Source organism: Bos javanicus, chromosome 8, assembly GCF_032452875.1.
Source record: "Bos javanicus breed banteng chromosome 8, ARS-OSU_banteng_1.0, whole genome shotgun sequence".
Lineage (NCBI taxonomy): Eukaryota > Metazoa > Chordata > Mammalia > Artiodactyla > Bovidae > Bos > Bos javanicus.
In genome coordinates this window covers 75,373,687-75,398,406 of record NC_083875.1, presented here as the reverse complement: position 1 = coordinate 75,398,406, position 24,720 = coordinate 75,373,687, and the positions used below count along the sequence as shown (strand labels likewise).

The 24,720-nt window shown below is 48.0% G+C and overlaps 1 protein-coding gene across 1 annotated transcript; it reads left to right on the top strand.

Annotated features, from left to right (window-relative positions):
- The first annotated feature begins 4,638 nt into the window (after positions 1–4,638).
- On the top strand, positions 4,639–22,377 carry LOC133253490 (clusterin-like). The gene is given in 10 exon segments (XM_061427086.1): positions 4,639–4,657; positions 6,019–6,304; positions 6,596–6,696; positions 11,047–11,195; positions 13,528–13,698; positions 16,897–16,981; positions 17,111–17,170; positions 17,239–17,340; positions 20,782–21,011; positions 22,123–22,377. Coding segments are annotated over 10 exon segments (1,272 nt in total). The 3' UTR covers positions 22,192–22,377.
- The last annotated feature ends 2,343 nt before the right edge of the window (positions 22,378–24,720 follow it).

Below are 24,720 nucleotides of genomic sequence, written 5' to 3'. Positions count from 1 at the left end.
GTCCTCACTGACCCTGTGCCATCTCCTGGGAGACAGTGTAGGTTAGAGGCTAAGCATGAAAGCTCTTGAGTAAGAATGCATGGGTCCAAATGCTGGCTCCACCAACTTGGTGAGAGCTTAATCTTGATGAGTTTCCTCATCTGTGAGATGGGGTAGCAGTGGTTACTTACCCTGCAGGGTTGTAGGAAGGCTTTCATGAGATAATGATGTAAACATAGTGCTTGGGAGATACTAAGTGTTCAGTGAACACAAACTTTGGTGACGAAGTGGGTCTTGTATGGATCTGGCCGTGCCTCTATAGGTAAAGGAGAGGTAGAAGCTGTTAGTGGACCATTTCTTCCAAGATTTATGGTGAATTTATTCCATTTGGCCTGCATATACCAACTATATACCAAGATTTATTATGAATGACCTCTCAGCTCTTGCATCTGATTTGTTGGTGGGGTAATGAATGCTTAGAAGGGATTTTTGAAGATGCCAGTGGTTCCAGGTCTGGTCCAATGTTAGGGCAACAAGTCTTCCAAGTAAAATTGCTCTCCCTCACATGTTGCAGCTAGCCTACCATCGGTCCCTTGCTCTGGAATAGGTAAGTGTCTCAGCACTGTGAACTGTACTTTGACAGCATTAAAACCTCCCAAAATTCTGGCATGTTATATAAGTTACTCTGACTAACATGCAGCTATTTGGCACAGTTTTCAGATGAAACTTCACATTTTGTCCTTGCCATTTTGGGACTCCTCTGTAGACATTAAAGTCTGAGCAGTGTATCCAGTAGAAGGTTCTGGGTGCACAAACAGAGGGTGTGGATGTGGGGCATCTGCTTTTCATTTTTGCTTTTTTCATACAATTTAGTGGGAGGGTCTTGGCCCTTCTCTTGGTGGAGGAATGCAAATTGTAGATTCTGGAGACATGTCAGGTGGTTGGGTGGGGATACCTACATAGAAATACCTGGAAACTTAAGACCTTGTACTTGTCTAGCACTGCAGCTGCTCCCAAAGAGTTTTGTGAAGACATGGAGTGTCCAAGAGCTAGAAAGAGGCCAGTGGGGACCATTGCTGTGTCCACCATAGCAAGATCCACTCATCAGAGAGGAGGCAGCCCTGCCAGGTGTCTATCAGAACTTACATCTCCCTCTCTCTCTCTCTTTTTCCTCTCTTGTCTTCCTGACTGTAGGCTAGGGCCCGCAGGACCATCTCTAGGATTCCCTCTTCCAGGCAGTTCTCAAGCAGTACTAATGAGAAAGCCTTTGGCTTTAATCCCAAATTTATCCCACCTCCCCTCAACCCCATTCACTTTGCCAAAGGGTTTTCATTGTTTCGCCAGTAAGATTTGGATTTACATTGGTAGAAAAATGGGTGCACTGTAAACCAACTACACTTCAATTTAAAAAAGGATGCCTAACTCAACAGAATGAGCAATAATATGAATAAGCAAGTCACAGAAAAGGAAACTTTATTTTAAAATGAGTAGCTGAAAACAATAAACAAAGACAGTAAGAGAGTAAAATGTCAGTTTTACCTGCCAGAGTGGCAAACATTCAAAAGGACAACTACATCCAGACTGATGGTCTCGTGGGAACTGGGTTTTCTCGGAGACAGTGAGAGTTGCTGCTACCATCAGCCTGTATATATTAACACTGACATGACATATTCTCTTTTACCTTACAATCCCAATTTCAGAATCTCTTATACCAATAAAAGGTTAACAGTGAAGGTAGTTTAAGTAATATTTGTCTAGTTGTAGGTCCATGAAAAGCAACTCAAGAGAGACTAGCATCAGATCTTTTCTCAAAGAGATCCTATTTGGGAAAATAAGGGAAACACAGTGGATGGAGTGAATGTTTCTGGACTTAGGGAAGCCCTGAAACAGCAGTCAGGATGCCTCTGCATCAGCTCTAGGCTAATTTTATCACTTCTAATTTTATTATCCATTATTTTTTTATGACTGAATACACCCAAATTATAATTAGAGCCTGGAGAGTGATTCTTAATTATAGGCCATGGAGTATTTACTGCTCTCATCCATTTCTAGCTTGTTCCACTTCCATCAGCGGTAGCTAAACTGCCACGCTGCTGGCACAGAGCTGGACCATGGTGGTGGTGGTGTGCAGAAAAAAGACACCACCTAGCCAGGGAGAGATGGTGGGCAAAGCAGAAAGAGATGAGCTGCTGCTGCTGCTGCTAAGTCGCTTCAGTCATGTCCGACTCTGTGCGACCCCATAGATGGAAGCCCACTAGGCTCCTCTGTCCCTGGGATTCTCCAGGCAAGAACACTGGAGTGGGTTGCCATTTCCTTCTCCAATGCATGAAAGTGAAAGAGATGAGCAAATAAACGTAAAGTTCTTTACTTTCTCCTTGCCCCCTCCCTGATGGTTCCCCCACTCCAAGAAAAAAAATCAAGCCCCAAACCCCAAACCTGACTGCCTAAGTCCATGATAGAAGAAAAATGTCTTAACAGCAGTGTCTGCCAAAAAGATGATGAATTCTATATGAATCAACCAAGTGACTCAGCAGCTAAATAAAAGCTTATCTCGAGTGTGCCGGCAAGGGAGCAGGTGGTCCTGCTCTGGCCTGTGGTCAGTCCTCACCGGTATTGGCAAGCCCAGGGCTCAAGAGTGGTAACGTGCAGGAGGCCAAAGGGTTGGGGAAGAATTTACAAACAATGACAGAGCAGGCAGCGACAAACCTGGGGAAATGCTGGGAGAAATGACCAAATGCCTTCGAAGAGCTGAAGGGCTAGCAGTGGGGAGATGGATTGGGTTTTCTCTGTGTGATTTCAGAGGACAGAGCTGGGTTTGAGACTGTCTCTTGCAGGAGCCAGGCTCTGACTTCACCAAGTTCTATGGACAGTTTTCTAGATGATTTTGTGCATGTAGGTAGTGAGCTCCCAGTTATTGGGAGCATCCAAACAAAGGCAGGATGACTACCTGGTGGGAATGTGGCAGTGGTGGTGGTGGTTGGTGGGGAGTTGAGAATCAAGTGGTGGAATCTAAAAAAAAAAAAGGTACAAGAGGACTTCCCTGGTGGTCCAATGGTTAAGACTTTGCCTTCCAAAGCGGGGAGTAGAAGTTCGATCCCTGGTTAGGGAACTAAGATCTTATATGAACTTAGGGAACTAAGAACTTATATCTTATATGACCTGTGGCCAAAACATAAAACAGAAGCAACATGGTAACAAATTCAATAAAGACTTAAAAACAAATTTAAAAAGGGTACAAATAAATGCATCTACAAAACAGAAATTGAATTATAGATCTAGAAAACAAACTTATGGTTGCCAGGGTTTAAGGGGAGGTGGGATCAATTGGGAGACTGGGATTTACATATGCACACCACTATATATAAACTAGGTAACAAATAAGGACCTACTGTATAGCACAGGGAACTGTTCAGTACTCTGTAATGACCTGTATGGGTGAAGAATGTAAAAGAGTGGATATAAGAAAATGTATAACTGAGTCACTTTGCTGCACACCTGAAACTAACACAACATTGGAAATCAACTACAGGTCAATAAAAGTTAAAAAGAAAGAATCAACTCTTGGGTGAGGGCTGCACCAACTGGCCTCCGTGATCTATTTAGACTATTGAAAATCCAGTGATGCATTTACGGTGCACTCTTTTCCTTCAAGTTTTATCTTCTGAGCCTTGTACGCTTAAGAGCTGGAGTCATCAAGTAATTCCTCCCAGAGGACCACAGCTGAAGCTGTGAATCACGTTCTTTTCTCCCAATCCTGTCTTCTCCTCCCTTCCCCTACTTCAGCTGACTAAGGCAGATCTCCTTGCCTTGTCCTCCAAAGTCTGATTTTTTAAAATATAATTATTACAGATTTGTGCCTCCTGTATCGGATGCTGGGGGAGTCGCAGAACAGAAAAGTTACAAGGAGCATGCTCAAAGAGAATCCTTTTGGCCTTGGGCATTGACAGGATGCTAAACAGGAGGCAGTTTCCATAGAAAATGTAGCTGTTACTGATAATTAGACTTTTCCTGGAAGATAAAGTGAAGCCTAAAAGGAGAAATACTATTGCAAATTCTGGCTGGATTTTTTTTCTTTTCCTTCTGGGCTGATGATCTTCTCACACTTGGCATTGCTCCTGGTGAGGTTGAAGAAGACCTCAGAGATGATACATTCCAGATTCCTTTACTGTCCAGAAGGAAGAAACTGAGAACTGAGGAGCGGGGGTGGAATGTGAGGGTTAAATCTTTGGTCTGGCCACGGTCACCCAGAGCCTCAGGACAGAGCTGAGACTGTGTCAGAATTTCTTGCAATGCCCCACCCCCACTTGCCCCCTGTTTTTCACATCCCTAGAAGCTCCCTCCGTGCTCCTTCCTGAAAAGGTGGGAGGGGGGTTTCTAGTTGTGCCTGGACCTTGAGCAACCAGAGACTGGATCTGAAGCTGTATGTTGAAAATTATGAGCAGGAAAACTCAGCCCCTGGCCATACAACTCTCTTCTGAGCCCCTCAACTTGCTGGTTTTCAGTTGGCGAGTGAACCATACTGCCCACACCTGCCCTGCGCCCCCATCTCCCCCCAGCCAGCACGAGAACCACACTCAAGCCCTTAGACCTTTCTCATAGGGCTCAAACATCCTGGGTCTGAGTGCCTGACTGTTTCTTCCCCAGGAAGTATTAATGGCTATGCCTGTGAAGCTTCTGGGTTGGTCCTCTCCCTGCTAGGGGGTGGCATGACTGCTCTCACCCCTCTGCCCCCATCAAAGCCCCCTGCCACAGGGAGTCTGTTGGCAAGCTTCCTCCTGCCAGCAGAGGGAACTTGGGGCTGGTGATCAGTGAGTCCCTTTGCAAATAGGATCAGCAGCATAATTTGTGAGGCTCCATGCATGATGAAAACGCAGGGCCCCTTGTTCAAAAACTATTGAGAATTTCAAGACTTGGACAGTAGCTCATTAAACAATAAGTGGGCCAGCAGGGTCCCGTGTTCATGAAGCCCACCTGGTTTGGCTGGGTCTCAAGTGGATGGGGACAATATTTACTTCAAGTCTGGGACTCAAAGAGCCAGGGAGGCCTTCTAAGTTTCCAAATGAATGTTCTGTACCTCCCTAAGAACATGTGTCTGTTTCCTGCACTCTAGCAGGTCTGCCAAAGGACCACCAGGTCACTGTAGTGGTTTGGGAAGCCATCATTTTATACTCTCTGTGTTGCATCACAGCATCCCTCTCCGTCACACCCCTGATATTTCTGATGCTGTTAAATGGAGCCGGAGGAGTGGCACATACGAAAAATTAACGTTCAACCGGGCAGCGGAACTGTGAGGTTTTATTTGGGAGTAGGGACCAGGCAAAATCACTACAGATGGTGACTGCAGCCATGAAATTAAAAGACGCTTACTCCTTGGAAGGAAAGTTATGACCAACCTAGATAGCATATTCAAAAGCAGAGACATTACTTTCCCAACAAAAGTTCGTCTAGTCAAGGCTATGGTTTTTCCAGTGCTCATGTATGGATGTGAGAGTTGGACTGTGAAGAAGGCTGAGCGCCGAAGAACTGATGCTTTTGAACTGTGGTGTTGGAGAAGACTCTTGAGAGTCCCTTGGACTGCAAGGAGATCCAACCAGTCCATTCTGAAGGAGATCAGCCCTGGGATTTCTTTGGAAGGAATGATGCTAAAGCTGAAACTCTAGTACGTTGGCCACCTCATGTGAAGAGTTGACTCATTGGAAAAGACTCTGATGCTGGGAGGGACTGGGGGCAGGAGGAGAAGGGGACGACAGAGGATGAGATGGCTGGATGGCATCACTGACTCGATGGACGTGAGTCTGAGTGAACTCTGGAAGTTGGTGATGGACAGGGAGGCCTGGTGTGCTGCGATTCATGGGGTCGCAAAGAGTCGGACACGACTGAGCGACTGATCTGATCTGATCTGAGGGACCAGGCAGGGGCGCGGAGCATCCCTCCACTCCTGCGGAGCTGGGCGCTCGCCGTGCATGTTAACTCAGGCTCTCCCCTTCTGGGGCGCCGTGCCCCGGCTCTGAGCCCCTTGGGTGCGACCCCGCGCCCCAGCGTCTGTCTCCGCCCGAGCCTTTCGCGGTGCCAAAGCGCCCCCCTATGCCCCGCGCCGGGTGCTGCACCTCACCCACCTCCCCAAATGCCCACCCCCTGCATCTCCGCCCGCTTCCCGCGCCGGCTTCCGGAAAGCTCTCGGTGCTTTCTACGCCATTCTTTGGGCGTCCTGCAGGTTTGGAGCCATTCCCAAAGTGGGTGTATACGCAGCGGAGCGCTATAAACACGGGAGCCTCACCGTGCAGTGCACGCGGCGTCGCCGGAAGCTTGTGGGCGGCGCTGACGGGTGAGACGTCCCCACTCTTCCAGTCCCCTGTGCAGCCCCGCCGCCGGGAAGACGAGCGTAGGGCTGGGGGTGGGGGGCCGCCAGGCGAGGAGAGGATGGTCGCTGGTAGTCCCCGGGCTGTCAGAGGGGGGCGCTTTGGGTGGAGTCGGAAGATCCAGGGAAGGGAAGTGGCTGGAGCCCCATCGCCAGGGAACCGAGTTGGGGACCGAAAATTGTGGGGTCGGCGTACAGGCAGGGACTCGGGAGCCTCTTTGTTTATGAACTCCAATCACAATTCTGTGGGGTAAACAGGATAGATGTTAGTGAACCTCCTTTTGTGAAGATGGGGAAACTGACATTTGGAGAACTGACGCTGCTGCTGGAGTGGCAGAGCTGCTTCCGAATGCACCAGAGTACATCAGAGAAACGTCACACAACCTCCATCAGGTTTCAGACATCTGATTCAAACTGTCACATCTTATAAATGAAAATCTGGAAGGATAAACAGAAAGAAAAATCTCCAAAGATAAACAGAAAACAGGTATCAGAATTGCGATTAGAACCCAAGTCTTGACCTTTCAGAATTTCTGGACCTATTGAAAAAAGAAGCTGATTATTACTATTTAAGAGTGGGGTTAGGAATTAAAGAGTAAGTACTGGTATTGTAACAGGATGCTTTTGAGACTTCGTTATAATAATAGTTGGAAATTACAGACAATTTAAAAGATCAGCCATGTGGGATGGCAAAATAAGGTACACCAGATAAGAGACTATTACACAGCTGCAAAACTGTGCTTTTAGAGTGTATTTGAAGATAGTGGATGTAAAGGATCCAATTCTATGCAAATGCACAGAAAAGAGAGATACCACAGTGCTAATGGTTGCCTCTGGAAGGTGTGAATTACTGGCAATTGTTTTTCTTTTTGATTGAGTTTGCTATATTTTGGGATGGAGTAGGAGAGGAGCTTGGGCTTTGAACCCTGCAGCTTACTCCGTGTGATAGTGTCTTCCCCATGGCTTCCTCTGGGGAAAGGAGAGCCTTTGAGAGGCTTGTTTAATCAGAGCAGTTGGCAACCAGGTGCCCTAGTCTGAAGATGGGAGGGGAGGGGAGGGGAGTCGGTGCAAAGGGAGGGCAATTTGGCTGCACAGCCACTGTTCCCGTACTGCCCTTGGGCTAGTGTCAATATCATCTGCATGTGTATTAGCACAGTAGTCTCGGAATCAGAATCTAGTGTGGTAACAAGACTCCCGGCTACTTCCCAGATACTTTAAAGGAGTCAGCAGCAGGGAGGGACCACAGGTGGCCTCTGTGTGCCTGCTTCCTTTCCTCTGTCCCTCTCTACGTGCCACCTCCTCCCACTTCCCCAAAAGATACTGTGCCAGTGCCCACAACTGGTCCTACGTCTATTTTTGAAGGAGTCAGAATTTGCAAAGATGACATAAGACCCTTGTGTTTACAGAACACATTCACATCTCTGAGATCTGTATTACGTCCATTTTACAGATGGAGAAACTGAGGCTCAGATATCAGTGACTTGGTGTCAAGGAAAGAACACTGGGCTGGGGGATTGGGAGGGCTGGGTTCTCATCCTGGGGTTGCCACCAGCTTGTTGCAGGCCTTGGGGAGCCCCAGCCTGTTTCTGGGTTCTGCCTTACCTCTGAGGTGATTGGGTGGGAGACAGGTCCCTGTCCCAGCTCTCAGCTCCATGACTCCCATGGTCCCCAGGCTCCTGATGGGAGATCCTGTACTGACCCCTGGGTTTCCGGACTCCTCATCCAGCGCTCCTGCCTTTGGCTTCCCTGAGTCTCTTTTCTTCAGGACCCAATGCCCTGTCTTCCAGTCACAGCCTATTTCAAAGGCTGGGGTATGATTTCTACAAAGCCTTCACTTATGGGGGAGGAGTGCTCTGCTGGAGGGGTGTTTCTCTCTGGCTTTCTCTCTGGCATGACAAAGCCTCTGTCTGTGCTCCAGGTGTTTCAGGCCTCAGTGAGCAGCAGGGGCAGTGTCTGGCAGACCTGAACTAGCACCTTGGCTTAGCTGCCCACCCACCATCTCTGCAGAGGGCAGTGACCCGCTCTCCTCTCCCACGCTACTCTACTCAGGGACCACAGCCCAGCTGCCTTACTAATTGTGTCTCAGGAGAGACTTGCCTTATTCATTTTCTCCCAAGGGTCCCAGCGGACCTGTGGAGGAGCTGAGAACGGCTTCAGGGTGTGCATCGTTTCAGGAAGGGGAGAGCCCCTTCCCGTTCTTGTTAGGATGAAGTGGGTAAGTTCAGATGAGCAGTTGTGAGGAGGAGGGGTGCGGGATGGGAGAGGGATGCAGGGAGAGGGATTTTTGTTTTGCAACAACTTCAGCTTTGGGGAAAGGATCCATTGTGTAAGACCAGCTGGTCCAGGGCTCAGGGCAGCTAGCCAAGTGATGGTGGGAGGACCTTGGGAGGTGCCCTGCTGTGGGCTTAGAGGGACCAGCCAAGTGAGAGGGACCTGGTGGAGCAGAGAAGCGCTGCTCCCAGCAGGACTTCTTCTGGGGAGGCTCCTTCGCCCCCCACAGTGCCACACCCCACCAGTCCCTTTGGCCTTGCCCCTCCCTCTCTATACTCCCTGAAGACCACTGTCCTCCTCGCCTCACTCTACTCCCATCCATGCCTCCTGCCTCGAGTCTCACACTGGGGATGATAAACGGATTTATTTCCCTGTGTCGACCCAGAGGGTCTGAGGCTATCACTGCTTCAGGCCCTTGAAAAGCACTTTTGGGAGGTGTTGAGGCTTGGTTGGGGAATGGTGCTGTGGTTGATTGGTGATGCCGACAGCAGGGGACTGGATGTGTTCAGGGCTGCAGTCCCCACTTTAGGGGGATGGGAGAGGCTGGATGAGTGACCCAAGAGAGGTGTTTTCAGAGTTGAGTTTGTTGAGATAGACGCCTTCTCTGGATGCAGAAATCTCATGTGTCTTTTGCAGGCATAGTCAGCTATGATGGGAAGAGAAGAAGGAAGGGGAGGGGAGGGGAGGAAGAGGAGGAAGAGGGGAGGAGGAGGAGCAGGAGGAGGGTGGCTTGGACCCGAGTCCAGTGGTTCCAACTACAGATCCTTATTTCTTCTGTATTAGGCTGCTTTCCTGGGGTTCTTCCCGGTACCCCGCTGCCTCCACTTTCTTTTGAAAGTGCCCAGTGGCAAGAGTGATCCTTTCTTGTCAAGTCCCTGGGATGTGAGCTGAGGGCATAGTGGAGGGCCAGGCCTCAGCAGGGCTCCAGGAAAGCAGGCAGCAGGCTGGGCTGGACACAGCGGGCTGTCTAGCTATTACCATGACAGTCCCTTGTTCTCTCCAAACAGAGGCTTGCTGGGATTCCAGAATTGGAGAAGGAGGCAAGCTGAAGACTCTCCTGCTGTTGATGGGGCTGCTGCTCAGCTGGGAGAGTGGCCGGGCAATCTCGGGCAAAGAGCTCCGGGATAAGTGACCCGTCATGCCCTTCTGTCAGGACCCCAAGGGTCAGAGCCCATCTCTGACCTGTGCATGAGGTCTGGTTTGCTCTGCCTGGGTCCTTCTCTGAGCTCCCTGTTGCTAGTCAAGGCTCTTTGTGGTCAGGTTGGCTTCCAGGCACTTTCAAGTGGACCCCAAGCCCTTTCTGGATCTTGTATCTCATCTGGCTGTTCTCTTCCCATTCAGCTTGGCCCAGTACCCACACAGCTCCCCCTGAAACTCCATGAAGCCTGGACCATTGGGGCCTCTGTGGACTTCCCCCTTGAGTTTCCATAACGCTTACCACCTGTGTCTGCCACCTTTCCACCTACAAAACCAATGCTCTGGGTTCAGGAAAGAGAAAATATAATTCATTAGGAGGGCTTATCATCCTTCAGAGCCCAGCTTTTGGTTCCCCTCTTCTGCTAGGTCCTTCCTGACACCCATCTTCCCTCTGCTCCACTCTTGTCCTGCGAGCTGACCAACTCTCTGGGGTAGTAGTTAGAAAACCAAATGTTGAGATCAGAGGTGGGTGGGAGTCTATCTCCACCCTCCCAGCTGTATAACTGTGGGTGAGTATCTTGATCTCATTATGATTCTTCATCCTCATTTATGCAATGAGGTGAAGGCAGTGTTGAGAGTCTTAGATAAAATGCATATGAAGCATCCAGCACGGTGCCTGGCCCAGGATAAGCACCAGAGAAGCGTGGGCTATTACTTTTAGTACTTTAGTAACATTGTCTCATTGTATTTGTCAAACGATGTGGTATGTCTGATCAGTCTCCTTGTGGGATGGTGTAATTAAGTCACCTCGGTGTCCCTGTCACCTGACACCATGCATTGGAACAAAGACGAAGTTCAGATGTTTGCTTAAACTGCTTTCCAGAAAGGACTGTATCCAAAAGGATACTATTTTATATTTTGATGCTTAAACATCAAATTATGCTTCCAGGATTTTTTTTTTTTCCTTGAACATTTTCTTCTGCAGTTAGTTAGGCTGCTCCTCCAGAGCCCCAGGGGCAGACTGGGTTATTTCTCTGGGTGTGTCTGCTCCAGTGTTTGCATTTCTGAGCAGCTGGGTAATTGATTCTCAGGCCCTGGGTCTTTAGTGCGCCCTGGAGATGGAACCTGGAATGGAACCTGTGTCAGAGTGAAGCTGGGACCCTGAAGGCTGCTTGCCAGGGGGACCCCAGCCATGGCAGCCCCTAGATCCACTGGCCTTTCTGACCCTTTCAAATGGTTCCAGGATTGTATTCCCAGCACCACCCACTCACATCATCCACCTCTCTGCCCTTTTCCTGCAGAAATGTCCACCGTGGGGAGTAAGTATGTGAATAAAGAAATTTAAAATGCCCTCAAGGAGGTGAAACAGATAAGGACCCAAATAGAACAAACCAACGAAGAGCGCAAATTACTGCACAGCTCCCTAGAGGAAGCCAAGAAGAAGAAAGAGGTAAGGAAGAGCTCCGTGGCCCCAACCTTGATCCTCTGTGCTGGAGGGAGAAAGTGGCCCTTGCTCCTCCAGGTGCCCTGCCAGGTTGCCGTGGTGACCTGCCCTCCTTCCTTCCCCGCTGTGTCATCTGATACCAGGGGCTGTGGTTAACAAATAGGGAAGGTTTATTTGCTTTTGAAAGCTTTAAGAGATGAGATTTTGGATCTGGTTTCGTTACAAGCCTGCTGCCAGATTCATTTCAATAGATTTTTCTAAACCCCGATTGTGTGCAAGCTCCAACGTCGGCTTTGGGTAGGGTCTGTCACTGTCACGGGTTAGAAGGGGGATGGCACCCTACCTTCAGGAAGCTTATCTAGTGTGGGTAATACCTTTGGGGGTATAGCAGGCACACACTGTATTGCCCACGTCTGAGTTCTGGACTACTTTGTAAAGAGACACCTAAGTCCAACAGTGAGCATACACAACTAAGCCACTGTCATTCGACAAACAGCTTATTTGTGCTGTGCTCAGTCCCTCAGTTGTGTCCAACTCTTTGAGACCCCATGGACTGTAGCCCGCCAGGCTCCTCTGTCCATGGGATTCTCCAGGCAAGAATACTGGAGCATGTGGCCATTTCCTCTTCCAGGGGATCTTTCTGATCCAGGGATCAAACCCACGTCTCTTAAATGTCTCTTGCACTGGCAGGCGTGTTCTTACCATTACCGCCACCTGGGAAGCCCAGCTTATTTAAAAAATCAATAGTCTTTGTCAGGGTATCCTCAAATTCTACCCTGATTGCTACCCTACCCCTAATGACAGAGATGCAGCCTATGGTCCCTAATGTGTGGGGTGAAATCATTATAAAGACTCAGAGAAGTTCTGTGGTAAAGAAACACATGTAACTTCATTTAACCCAAGTGCTTTCCAAATCCAATTGACCAGGGAATCCATTTATTTTTTTCCTGATAGCTTGGAGCACAATTTCATGGTAGCCACTTGCAGAAATGTTGGCCTGGGTGCAGCTCTAACTTTCTCTGAAACTTAATGCCCTTTCTTGGTATGAGTAGAAATTCCCGCCATGCTATGAGAAACCTCTTAGACTCCACGGAGAAGTGGCAAGTCTTGTTCTTGAATGTTTGTTTCTCACTGGAATATCTTGTTTCTCACTGGAATTTAATATTTGACAATCCAGGTTCTATAAAGCACATCATGTTTGGAGAAAGACTTCATGACTTCTCAGATGAGAAATATGAGAACTGGAAAGAAAGGAACTGCCTGTGACTTGGCCTCATAGAAGGTGTGGTGGCCTTCCCCATTTGGGAGCAAGAGGCAGTGGACACAGACCAGGGGACAGGGGACATGGAGCAGGAGAAGATTTCACATGGCTCCTCCTGCTCAGACATTCCTAGTGCAGCTTCATCTGGGGGTATAGATGGTCTACTTCATTCTTTGAAGAGTAAAACACTTATTTTTCAAGATTTTAATATAGAAAAGCAGAAGAAAAGTTTTTCCATAATCCTTTTACTTTAGGACAATTCCTTAGGTATCTAAGGATACCTACGTTTGATCTATTTCTTACTATTTTTTCTCCTCTGTACTTTTTGGACAGTGGCTGTACTCAAACTCATTAATTTTTTAACATGAGAAATGCTTATTATAATATTTAACACTTATTACAAACATCCTTGGTAATGCTGTCCTAGCTACCATTTGTAGGTAGTACTATTTCCTTAACTTGTCCCCTAGTTTTGAACATCTGAGTTAACTCCAGTTTTTTTTTTTTTTTTGCCATTTATGAATATTGTAAAAAATATCTTCAGGCATACAGATTTTTCCTTGATTGCAGGAATTCCTTGGGATAGATTCCTGCAGAATTACTGGATCAAATGTCATGGTCATGTTAGAGACTTTTGGTAGCAGGTGTGATTTTGATTTTAGAAACTTACCTATTCCCATGGCATGCTGCAGACTGTGGTTGCCATAGAAAAATAAGATTCAAGGAAGCTTTGGAAGATGATATTTAAATTCCTGAAGTTGAGAGTATAAAGTGGGGTATTTAGTGAGAAGGGGGAAGTCTTGGGGTAAAGACATTAGGTGCAGCATCAGAGAAAGATGTCTAGATGGGCTCTAGTGGCCAGAAAGGACTAACGAGCAGGATGAAGATGGGAGGATGTTTAAAACCAGATGAGAAGGGACATCCTGGTGGCAAATGTGGGAACTTGTGAGCCAGAGCAGGATGGAAATAAGCACCCATGTGCCAGGTTGGGCAGAGTTGGGGGTGGGCACCCATGCCTGCTTCAGGAAGGGGAAGCCCGTGGTTTCTGTGGCTAAGCCAGCCTGTGTCATCCCCCAGAACCCCCTGAATGACACCAGGGATTCTGAAACCAAGATGAAGGCATCCCAGGGGGTGTGCAATAAGACCACGACCGCCCTCTGGGACGAGTGTAAGCCCTGCCTGAAGCAGATCTGCATGAAGTTCTATGCTCCTGTGTGCAGAAGCGGCTCAGGACTGGTTGGCCACCAGGTGACAAGGCGCCCTGCCCCTTCAGCACAGCATGTCTCGGGCAGGGGAATGAGAACTGAATATGCTTCTTTGATTCTGCACCGAGTTCCAAGTGTGGGGATTTCCCTACCAAGGGGTTCTCCCACACCAGCCGGGTGCCCTGCAGTTCAACTCAAGTCGGACCCCATCTACCTAGAGACAGCATCAGACCCCACAGCTTCAGGGCTCAGTCCCACAAGTCTGCCCCACCACGCCCACCCCCGATTTCAACCGCCAATCATGAATCCAGGTGGTCACCTGTGCTTCTGACTGGCTGGCTGTAGATTAGAGTGTTCCATGACCGCTTCCTTTTATTGTTGAGTCATTAAGTCATGTCCAACTCTTTCCAACCCCATGGACTGTAGCCTGACAGGCTCCTCTGTCCATGGAATTTCCCAGGCAAGAATACTGGAGTGAGTTGCCATTTCTTTCTCCCAGGGATCTTCCTGACCCAGGCATCAAACCCATATCTCTTACACTGCAAGTGGAACCCAGCATCCCCTTGGGTTCAATTAATTTGTTCAAGAAGCCCACAGAACCCGGAAAAACATTTTACATACTAGATAATCAATTTATTTTTAAAGGATATATCTTGGGTTATATCTGGACCACTGGGGAAGAGGTTAAGTATCTACCTTGCAGTGCAGGAAACATGAGTTCGAACCCTGCTTGGGGAACTAGAATCCCAATGCCACAGGGCAGTTAAGCCTGTGTACCGCAATGAAAGATCCCACGTGACACAACTAAGGCCTGACACAACCAGAGATAAATTTTAAAAATCAAAAATAAGCAAAATCATTTTTAAAAAAGCCACCAATGGGTGACTAGCCCATTGGTCATCCATTAAAAAAAGTAATAAAAATAAAAGGGTATAAGTCAAGAACAGCCAGATGGAAGAGATGCCCAGAAAAAGGGATGGGGAGGGCTGGAGAGCCTTCATTTCCTCTCTGAGTCAGCAGGCTCTTGTGTCTCATTGGTGCATGTGTTCATCAACCCAGAAGCTTCCCAACCCATCCTTTTGGATTTCATAGAGGCTTCGTTACAGAGGCACGGTTGATTAAATCATTGACCATTGGTCATTGATTTAATCTCCAGCCTCTCTCTCCCCTCCCTAGAAATCAGGGGCTGGGGCTAAAAGTTCTAACCTTTTAATCATGTAGTTGGCTCTCCCATCAATCAGCCCCCATCCTTCAGATCAGATCAGTCGCTCAGTCGTGTCTGACTCTTTGCAACCCCATGAATCGCAGCACGCCAGGCCTCCCTGTCCATCACCAACCCCCGGAGTTCACTCAGACTCATGTCCATCGAGTCAGTGATGCCATCCAGCCATCTCATCCTCTGTCGTCCCCTTCTCCTCTTGCCCCCAATCCCTCCCAGCATCAGAGTCTTTTCCAATGAGTCAACTCTTCACATGAGGTGGCCAAAGTACTGGAGTTTCAGCTTTAGCATCATTCCTTCCAAAGAAATCCCAGGGCTGATCTCCTTCAGAATGGACTGGTTGGATCTCCTTGCAGTCCAAGGGACTCTCAAGAGTCTTCTCCAACACCACAGTTCAAAAGCATCAATTCTTCGGCACTCAGCCTTCTTCATAGTCCAACTCTCACATCCATACATGACCACAGGAAAAACCATAGCCTTGACTAGACGAACCTTTGTTGGCAAAGTAATGTCTCTGCTTTTGAATATGCTATCTAGGTTGGTCATAACTTTCCTTCCAAGGAGTAAGCGTCTTTTAATTTCATGGCTGCAGGCACCATCTGTAGTGATTTTGGAGCCCAGAAAAATAAAGTCTTGACACTGTTTCCACTGTTTCCCCATCTATTTCCCATGAAGTGATGGGACTGGATGCCATGATCTTCATTTTCTGAATGTTGAGCTTTAAGCCAACTTTTTCACTCTCCATTTTCATCTTCATCAAGAGGCTTTTTAGTTTCTCTTCACTTTCTGCCATAAGGGTGGTGTCATCTGCATATCTGAGGTTATTGATATTTCTCCCGGCAATCTTGATTCCAGCTTGTGTTTCTTTCAGTCCAGCGTTTCTCATGATGTACTCTGCATAGAAGTTAAAGAAACAGGGTGACAATATACAGCCTTGACGTACTCCTTTTCCTATTTGGAACCAGTCTATTGTTCCATGTCCAGTTCTAACTGTTGCTTCCTGACCTGCATACAGATTTCTCAAGAGGCAGGTCAGGTGGTCTGGTATTCCCATCTCTTTCAGAATTTTCCACAGTTTATTGTGATCCACACAGTCAAAGGCTTTGGCATAGTCAATAAAGCAGAAATAGATGTTTTTCTGGAACTCTCTTGCTTTTTCCATGATCCAGCGGATGTTGGCAATTTGATCTCTAGTTCCTCTGCCTTTTCTAAAACCAGCTTGAACATCAGGAAGTTCAGAAACTTTCAAAAAGTTACTTCCCTAACAAAGCAAAGACAGCTTGATTGCTCTTATCACGGGAAATTCCAAGAGATTTAGGACCTCCTTGTCAGGAACCAGACCATATATATGTTTCTTACGATAAATCACAGTATCACAGCTTCATTTCACATGCCATTTGCAACTGATTAGTTCTGGCTGCATTGGAGCCCAGAGTGTCGTGATCTATTGGTAATGTCTGCTATGAGTGAGAACAGCTCAGCTGTTCGTGACTATAACCTTAGGGTCTGGTAGAGAATGGGCACACAGTGAGTATCTTTTGAATGAATGAACTCTAACATGGACATAAAAAGCCAAAACTTTTAGAAGTGTCTTCTTTCAGTGAATCAGTAGACCCTGGTTGGCCAACCCCATCTCCTAAATGCTACAGTTTGACTGGCACTGGGGCTTGGCTTGTAATGGATTGGAAATACAGGAGGGTATTGGCTTGAATGGGCCTCCCTGGCGGCTCAGTGGTGAAGAACCCACCTTCCAGTGCAGGAGACATGGGTTCAATCCCTGGGTCAGGAAGATCCCCTGGATAAGGAAATGGCAACCCACTCCAGTATTCTTGCCTGGAGAATCCCATGGACAGCAGGAACCTGGCGGGCTACAGTCCATGGGGTCACAAAAGAGTCAGACATGACTTAGCGGCTAAATGACAAATTGACTTGAATAAGCATTTACTGCATATCTTAAGGTCGGGGGTGGGGCACCCTGTGTTATAAGGAGGTTCCAAGGTGAATCTTACTCCTGCCTTCAAGGGGGAGAGAAATGAGCCAGACAGAATGCAGAGCAAAACAGGTTATAATGCCAAAGAGAAGTATGGACAGATCAGAAAATGTGGAGGTGGGAGAGGTGTCAGCAGGTGGCAATGGTGAGAGGGAGGCCATACCCAGCTCAGGGGGCCCTGGGAACCACCTCCTGGTCCTGCTGCAGGGAGTCCCACTGCTGACCCAAGCCTGTGTCTTTCTGCAGGCAGACAGCCAGATGCCAACCTGCTCTGCCTGCAGAACCATCTCAAAGGGCCAGACAGTGGTGTGGAAGGGCTCAGAGAGATGGGGCGGCCCATGTTGCTCCGTGTGACTTCCCTTGTGTGTGCCCAGAAAACAGTGACCGCACTGTGTGCAAGGAGATCCGCCACAACTCCACGGGATGCCTGTGGATGGAGGAGCAGTGCGAGAAGTGCCAGGAGATCTTGGGAGTGGGTGAGTCGGAGACCCCTGGTCTCCTGTGTCCTCAGGTTCCCAGCACCTCCCTGGGGCTGCCTTTAGGGCGTCAAGCGGATAGGAGTTCAAACGCCAACTCTGCTACCTTCCAGCTGTGGCTCTTGGTGGGAGAGGGGTCCTTTGCTTGGTTCTGCCTGGATCCCCATCTGGGGTCGAGGGTTAGGATGCAGAGTCGTCCCCAAAGTTGGGAGACAGAATACAAAGTATTGGGTTGGCCAAAAAGTTTATTCAGGCTTTTCCATAACATCTTGTAGAAAAACCTGAAGAACTTTATGGCCAACCCAATACTTACCGCATCAGTTCATGGTTAACAGGCTGACTGTAGGAGGGGCAGCCGTGCTTTCTAAAAAGCTGTCATCCTGTGACTTCCTCCAGTTAGTCTGTTCCCAAGGGCCAAACCCAGTAGACATCCTCATTTTGGGCTGCAGACGATGAAAATTTAGATAGCATGTTGTTGTTACTGTTGTTTTGTCACTAAGTCGTGTCCAACTCTTTGCAACCCTGCGGAATATATAGCCCGCCAGGCTCCTCTGTCTGTGGGATTTCCAAGATGAGAATACTGCAGTGGGTTGCCATTTCCTACTCCAAAGGATCTTCCCGACCCAGGGATTGAATTTGAGTCTCCTGCATTGGCAGGCGGATTCTTTACCACTGAGCCATCGAGGAAACCCTTCGACAGTGTGAACTCTGTTAAACTCTTGCCAAGTGTTTGTTACTGAACACTCTTCTTCTACACACTTCATATTTACTCTGCTCCCTTGGATAACTGGGGTGGCTACTTATCTTACAGAGGAGGAGACTGAGTTAGAGAAGGTTCAGTGACCTGCTCAGGATTACAGGACATCCCTCCTGTGGGGTGTTTGGAGTGTGTTCCCCACCAGTGCTGCTGTGTTCTCTGCCCTGAACATACAGGACTCTCCTTGTGGTACCTGCACTTCCTGACCACCTTCCTTGTGGTTGGTTGGTCCCTGAGGCAAAGGAAATAGCTCTCTTCTGCTGTAAAAGCAGACACACTTCCTGGCTCACAGAAGTTTATGCTCGGAAGGAAAGAGTTAATTATCCCCACCCCCACCCCAAGTGGATCGATCCTGTGGCTTTGATCTTAATTCTTTTGGGTGCCTGGGCAGGCCTTCAGAGTCTGGTTAAATATTCCTAATCTCAGTGCTGTGATTTTAGAAGCCACTGCAAAAGTACAAGTGCTATATGAGGCTGATCTATGAAGAAGTGAGGTGAGTCCACAAGCACGCCTCTTGGGTTTAGCCCATAAAATATCATAGGTAGGAAACCGTAAATCACACAGTACCTCGCAGTGAGAAAGTCACCTTAGGGCCAGAAGAAGAGACCTACTGATGCCCAAGCTCAGATTGGTGCCCCTGGTACTGATCTTAACCGTCACTGATCACAACTTCCTGAAACACTGGTTTTCTTTTCTACACTGAGGAAGATTTATGACTTCTTATCTAAAGTGCTTGCAACCTTTGGAGCGTGTGCTGCCTGGGACCTCCAGACTGAACTTTTGCAATTTCCATTCTCCTGGCATTTTGGACCAGATCATTCTTTTTTTTTTTTATGATAGGTTTCATCATTTTTTAATATTTATTTTTAAAAAATATTTATTTATGTATTTGGCTGCTTAGGGTCTTAGCTGTGGCCTGCGTGACCCTCACTGTGTCATGTATTGCAGTGGGTGGGTTCAGTTGTTGCCGCGTGCGATGTGGGATCCTAGTTCCCCAACCAGAGATCAAACCCATGACCCTGCATTGCAAGGCAGATTCTCAACCACTGGACCCCCAGGGAAAGTCCCTAGACCAGATCATTCTCTGTGATGGGGGCTTCCCTGTGCACTCTAAGGTGTTTCATAGCATCTCTGGCCTCCAGTAACCTCCCATCCCCTACCCTGCCAGTTGTGACAACCAAAAGTGTTTTCAGACCTTGTCAAATATCCATGGGGACAGCACTGTCCCAGGTGAGAGCCACTGCTCTAGACTTCATCCCGGTTCTCAATGACTGTCCTTATTTTCAATGACTCTCTGGCACAAAGAGTTAAGGTTAGTCATTGTACATATTTCTCAACCCAGGTTATTGTTTATAATCCTATGTCTTGCTCCACCTGATGTTTTATTTTAATTTAATAGAAATGATTAAAGGGCTTCCGTCATAGCTCAGTCGGTAAAGAATCTGCCTGCAACTCAGGAGACCCCGGTTCTATTCCTGGGTCAGGAAGATTCCCTGGAGAAGGGCATGGCAATTCACTCCACTGTTCTTGCCTGGAGAATCCCATGGACAGAGGAACCTGGTGGGCTACATACAGTCCATAAGGTTGAAAAGAGTTTCACATGACTTAGTGACTAAACCGAAACCAATAGAAATGATTACAACCAGCATGATGAAGCGTGCAAAGAACTCCTCCTTTTCCCTGACTTGCTTGAGTTTCATGTGCTCTTTTGGGGATATTTTTCAACAATTAAGGGAGAGAAAAACAGTAGTTTTTAAAGAGAGAGCGCGTTGTTTCCAACCCCTGTCTACCTGACCACCTGCAGTGGGTGGGGTGGGGGGGAGTGGGGGGAGCAAAAGCAATGAACTTCCCTACTCTCTGGTGAGCTTGGCAGCCAGCCACACTGGGCAGATGGGCAAACCTGGACCCCCTCACTTCCTGTGTGCTCGTGGTCCGAGGATCCTGGCTGGCTCTTCTGCTAGCCAGGTTCTTGGGGCCAGAATTTCCAGCTCTGTATATATAGGCAAACTTGGAGAACTTTGGAGAGCCACAGACTCAATAGGAAGAGCCCAAGTTTAGGAGTTAAAGCCTTGAGTTCACCATCCTGACCTCCCAAATAATTCATCCTATGACTTTGGGCAAATGATTTAGCTCTGTGCTCCTCAGTTTCATTGTTGGACGTCAGAATACATCAGACTATTAGAGATCACCACTACCCAGAGCGTTCGGTGATGCCTGGGGCATAGCAGTACCACACAAATGGCAGCTACAGGTAATGTCCACCATTTCCGGAAATGACTCCTGGGGGGACGGGGGCAGCAAGAGGAGCTCCTGGTCTTTGCACACGGAGCCCTGAAGTCCATGCTTCTTGAGGTGTGGACAATGCCCCTCCTTGCCAATCTCCAGGGAGGCAGGATCTTGCACCCAAAGAGAAATCAGTGATGTTACTGAAACAATTTAGTTCAGCTGACACTGTCTCCCAGAGCAAGACTTTTTTGATGAAGATAGTATGTGCTGATTCACACTCAGGGCAAGCTCTCTGCTTTGTCTTGGGCTGACAGCGAACACACGGTGGAAAGACGGTGCTCAGAGTAGCTCTGCCTTAGGTACTGGCTGTGTGACCCGATTGCCATTTGTCTTCATCCCTGTTGAGCTCTCCCTTCACATTCCTGTCATTTGTTTGTGTTCTTTCCATCTCTGGGCAGACTGTTCTGCCAGCAACCCGACTCAGACGCTGCTGCGTCAGCAGCTGAACGAGTCCCTGCAGCTGGCGGAGAAGTTCAGCAGGCTGTACAATCAGCTGCTCCAGTCCTACCAGCAGAAGCTGCTCAACACGTCAGCCCTGCTCAAGCAGCTGAACGAGCAGTTCACCTGGGTGTCCCAACTGGCCAACCTCACGCAGAACGATGACCAGTACCATCTGCAGGTCTCCATGGTTAGTCTGTGCTGGCCACACATGGCAGCTGCACTCATGGTGCAGTCTGGAGGTCGCATGGTCCTCCCCCAGGGGTGAAACGGGATCAAGATGTTCACGGGGGCATGTCTGCTTTGATGGAGCACTTGTCCTACTGCAGGAAGCAAACACTCAGGCACAGCGGTACATGGAGACCTCATTGCCTGATGAGGCGGAGTGTCACGATCCTATTTTATTGGCTAGGTTCAACAGCTTACCCAGCATCTCCTACCTGAGGGGTGATCACCCAGGTGTTTGAACCGGTCTGCCTGGCCGTAGAGCTCTTTCCAGAGAGCTGCCCTGTCCCACGTAGGATGCCTCATGAACTGGCCCATTGTTCTCCTCCAGTGATAAGCAGCATCACTCTAGTACCAGGAAACGTTTCTTTTTCTCTCCCTGATTCCTTTTCTACCACTGGCTGGCTGGCTGCTGCCCAAAGGAAGCATGGCAGCTGGGAAACCATGTTTTACTTGGTGGGGCTCCCCCTGGGATGGTCCTTCATGGAAGGCATTTACCCCCCAAAAGTAGTGTCTCTGAGGGCATTTCCGTTCACCAAGTTGTCTAGTTGTGGAGGTTAGGGAAAAGCAAAGGGGTCCACAGATCCGAATGAAGCCTTACTTTAGTTGCCAGCTGAGTCTGGGTTGACCGTCTTCCCCACCCCCTTGTTACCTTTTCTCCTTCCAAGTGAATGCTCCGACCCCAGCATTCCGTCTGGCCTCACCAAGGTGGCTGTGAAGCTCTTCAACTCCTTTCCCATCACCGTGACAGTCCCGCAGGAAGTCTCCAGTCCTGACTTTATGGAGAACGCGGTGGAGAAAGCGCTGCAGCGCTACCGCCAGAGGAGCCCATGAGTGTGCGCCCCCCAGCCCCACCTGGGGCCCTCTGGGGCGAACAGTTCCCTGGGGGTCCAAAACACAGGGCAGAGGCATCACTGGAGCTACAGCCAGAGCCCACACGGGAAGTTGGAAAGCTACTCGGAATTTTTTTCTTTCTTTGGAGGATGTTCTTTCTGGGTTGATGAGGATCAAAGTGTTGGTTGCTGCTTCTCAGTGATTATCAGCCCTCACCTCCCTCTCCCCTGTTTCTTTTTCAGGGAGGAGTGAGGCGTGAAAGTTGCTTTTCTAAGTATGGGGGCATCTGCACCCACTTGCCCCTGAGATGAGCTTCAGGCCCCTCTAGAGAGTTCTGCACATCACCAGGTGACCAGGCCTGGGCTCGAGGCCCTCCTGACCCCACCAGCCTCTCTTTCCTCTGAACTCCTCTGAAACGCACTGATGCCTGCGTTTGCTGATCACCGGAGGAGCTTGCTCACATGCCACTAACTCAATAAATCGCCTTGTAATCTGAATGCTTTGCTGTGTCTTTTTTTGTTTGTTTGTGTTTTTGGCTGCGCCCTGAGGCATGTGGGATCAACACTGTTGTTGTTGATTAGTCGCTCAGTCTCTATTGATCCCTATTACGACCTATGTACTGTAGCCCACCAGGCTCCTCTGTCCATGGAATTCTCCAGGCAAGAATATTGGAGTGACTAACCATTCCCTTCTCCTGGGGATCTTCCTGACCCAGGGATCAAACCCACATCTCCTGCACTGGCAGGCGGGTTCTTTACCGCTGAGCCACCAGGGAAGCCCCTTTTAGTTCACTGACTAAGGATCCAACCCGCACTCCCAGCATTGCAAGTGTGGCGTCTTAACCACTGGACCACCAGGGAAGTCCTGGTGTGTCCACCTTAGGCTGGTTGTTTTGTTTGTTTTAACCCCGGAAGGTCTTCATTTGAATGTGGGAAAAAAAGAGAAGAGAAAAACCAATGGCTAAGATGGTATAGTCTCATATAGTTGAGAATAAAAGGAGTGGGATGATGAAGTTGGTCCAGTTCAAGGATTTCCTGCTTTTAGGAAGAGATGTGCTCAGCAGCCAGCTAAAGCATGTTTCTGAAAAACGAACCTTTTCCATTTTCTTATAAAGTGGATACTTACTATGATTGGGGTGAGGATGATCTCCCGAAGGAATACATTGAAAATTAGGGTGTGTAAGGGGTAAAAATAAGGCATACTGGTTATTTTGATATATAATTGATATTTTCCTTCTGGAAAATGTACTCCTCCCCAAAAAACAAAAGGAAGTAATTTTCTTTTAGTTGTGAGAGCTTAGCATCCCTGTGAAACCTTGACTGTGGTATTGCTTGTTTACTCTCTGTTCTATACCACCTTTATATCTTTCCCCCAACCTTAAGAATTTCTCCTCTGCCTGGGTTTTTCCTGATAACTATTCATCCCTCCGGGCTTCTCAGGTGCCTCAGTGGTAGAGAATCCACCTGCAATGCAGGAGACACTAGTTCAATCCCTGGGTTGGGATGAACAGGAGAGGGTGAGATGTATGGAAAGAGTACCATGGAAGCTTACCTTACCATATGTAAAATAGATAGCAACGGGAATTTGCTGTATGGCTCAGGAAACTCAAACAGGGGCTCTGTGTCAACCTTAGAGGGGTGGGATGGGGCGGGAGATGGAGGGAGTTTCAAACGAGGGGGGATATATGTATACCCATGGCTGATTCATGTTGAGGTTTGACAGAAAAATAACAAAATTTAAAAATTTTAAAAATTTCGCCCCTCTGAAATATAGCTGGTCTGCAGTACCTCCAGATTGCCAGCAGGTGGCACTGACTAACTGCGACACTTCTCTCCACATTAAGAAGCCTTTGCATTTATAAATCTTCTCTAAAGAATCCTGTTCATCAAACATACATCAAAGGGAAATGAAAACCATCTGGATGCACCCCAGGTCTGTAACAAGATCCACATGTAAATTAAAAGCTTAAAATATTCTTAGTTTACTATTCCTTTTCTCTCTTAAGTTATAAGCACACTTGCCACACACGACAATGTCTATTAGCTTATGTCCATAGAAGCTAGTACTTTAGTATTGCTACCAAGGAAATTCAGAGGAAGGTAAGTGTGTGTGATTCACTTAAAGATATACATTAATTAGGGTTATGGTTCAGAAGACATTTGCTAAAATGACCATATTGTAAATTATATATTACATTAATGTCACTTACTACATTTCACAAGTTATTTTCTGTCTTCCACTATGCTGCTGGATGTTGGAAGTCACTATACCCAGTTGTTGCTTCTTTTTATGCAACTCCCTTTAAATTCTAGACTTGCCCCTTAAAAGACAGAGACTAGGACTTCCCTGGTGGTCCAGTGGTTAAGAATTTTTTCTGCCAATGTGGGGAACATGGGTTTGATCCCTGGTCCAGGAAGATCCTGCATGCCATGGGGCAGCTAAGCCTATACACCACAACTACTGAGCCCACGCGCCTAGAACCTGTGCTCTGCAACAAGAGAAGCCACCACAATTAAAAACTCATGCACCACAACTGCTTGCCCTAACTAGAGAAAGCCCACATGCAGCAATGAAGACCCTGCGCAGCCCAAAATACTACCTGATGCAAAGAGCCAACTCATTGGAAAAGACCCTGATGCTGGGAAAGACTGAGGGCAGGAGGAGAGGGGGGCGACAAAGGATGAGATGGTTGGATGGTATGACCGACTCAATGGACATGAATTTGAGCAAAATCTGGGAGATAGTGAAGGATGGGGAAGCCTGGCATGCTGCAGTCCATGGGATTCGAAAGTAGACACAACTGAGCAACTGAACAACAATAAAAGCACCCCCAAAAAGAG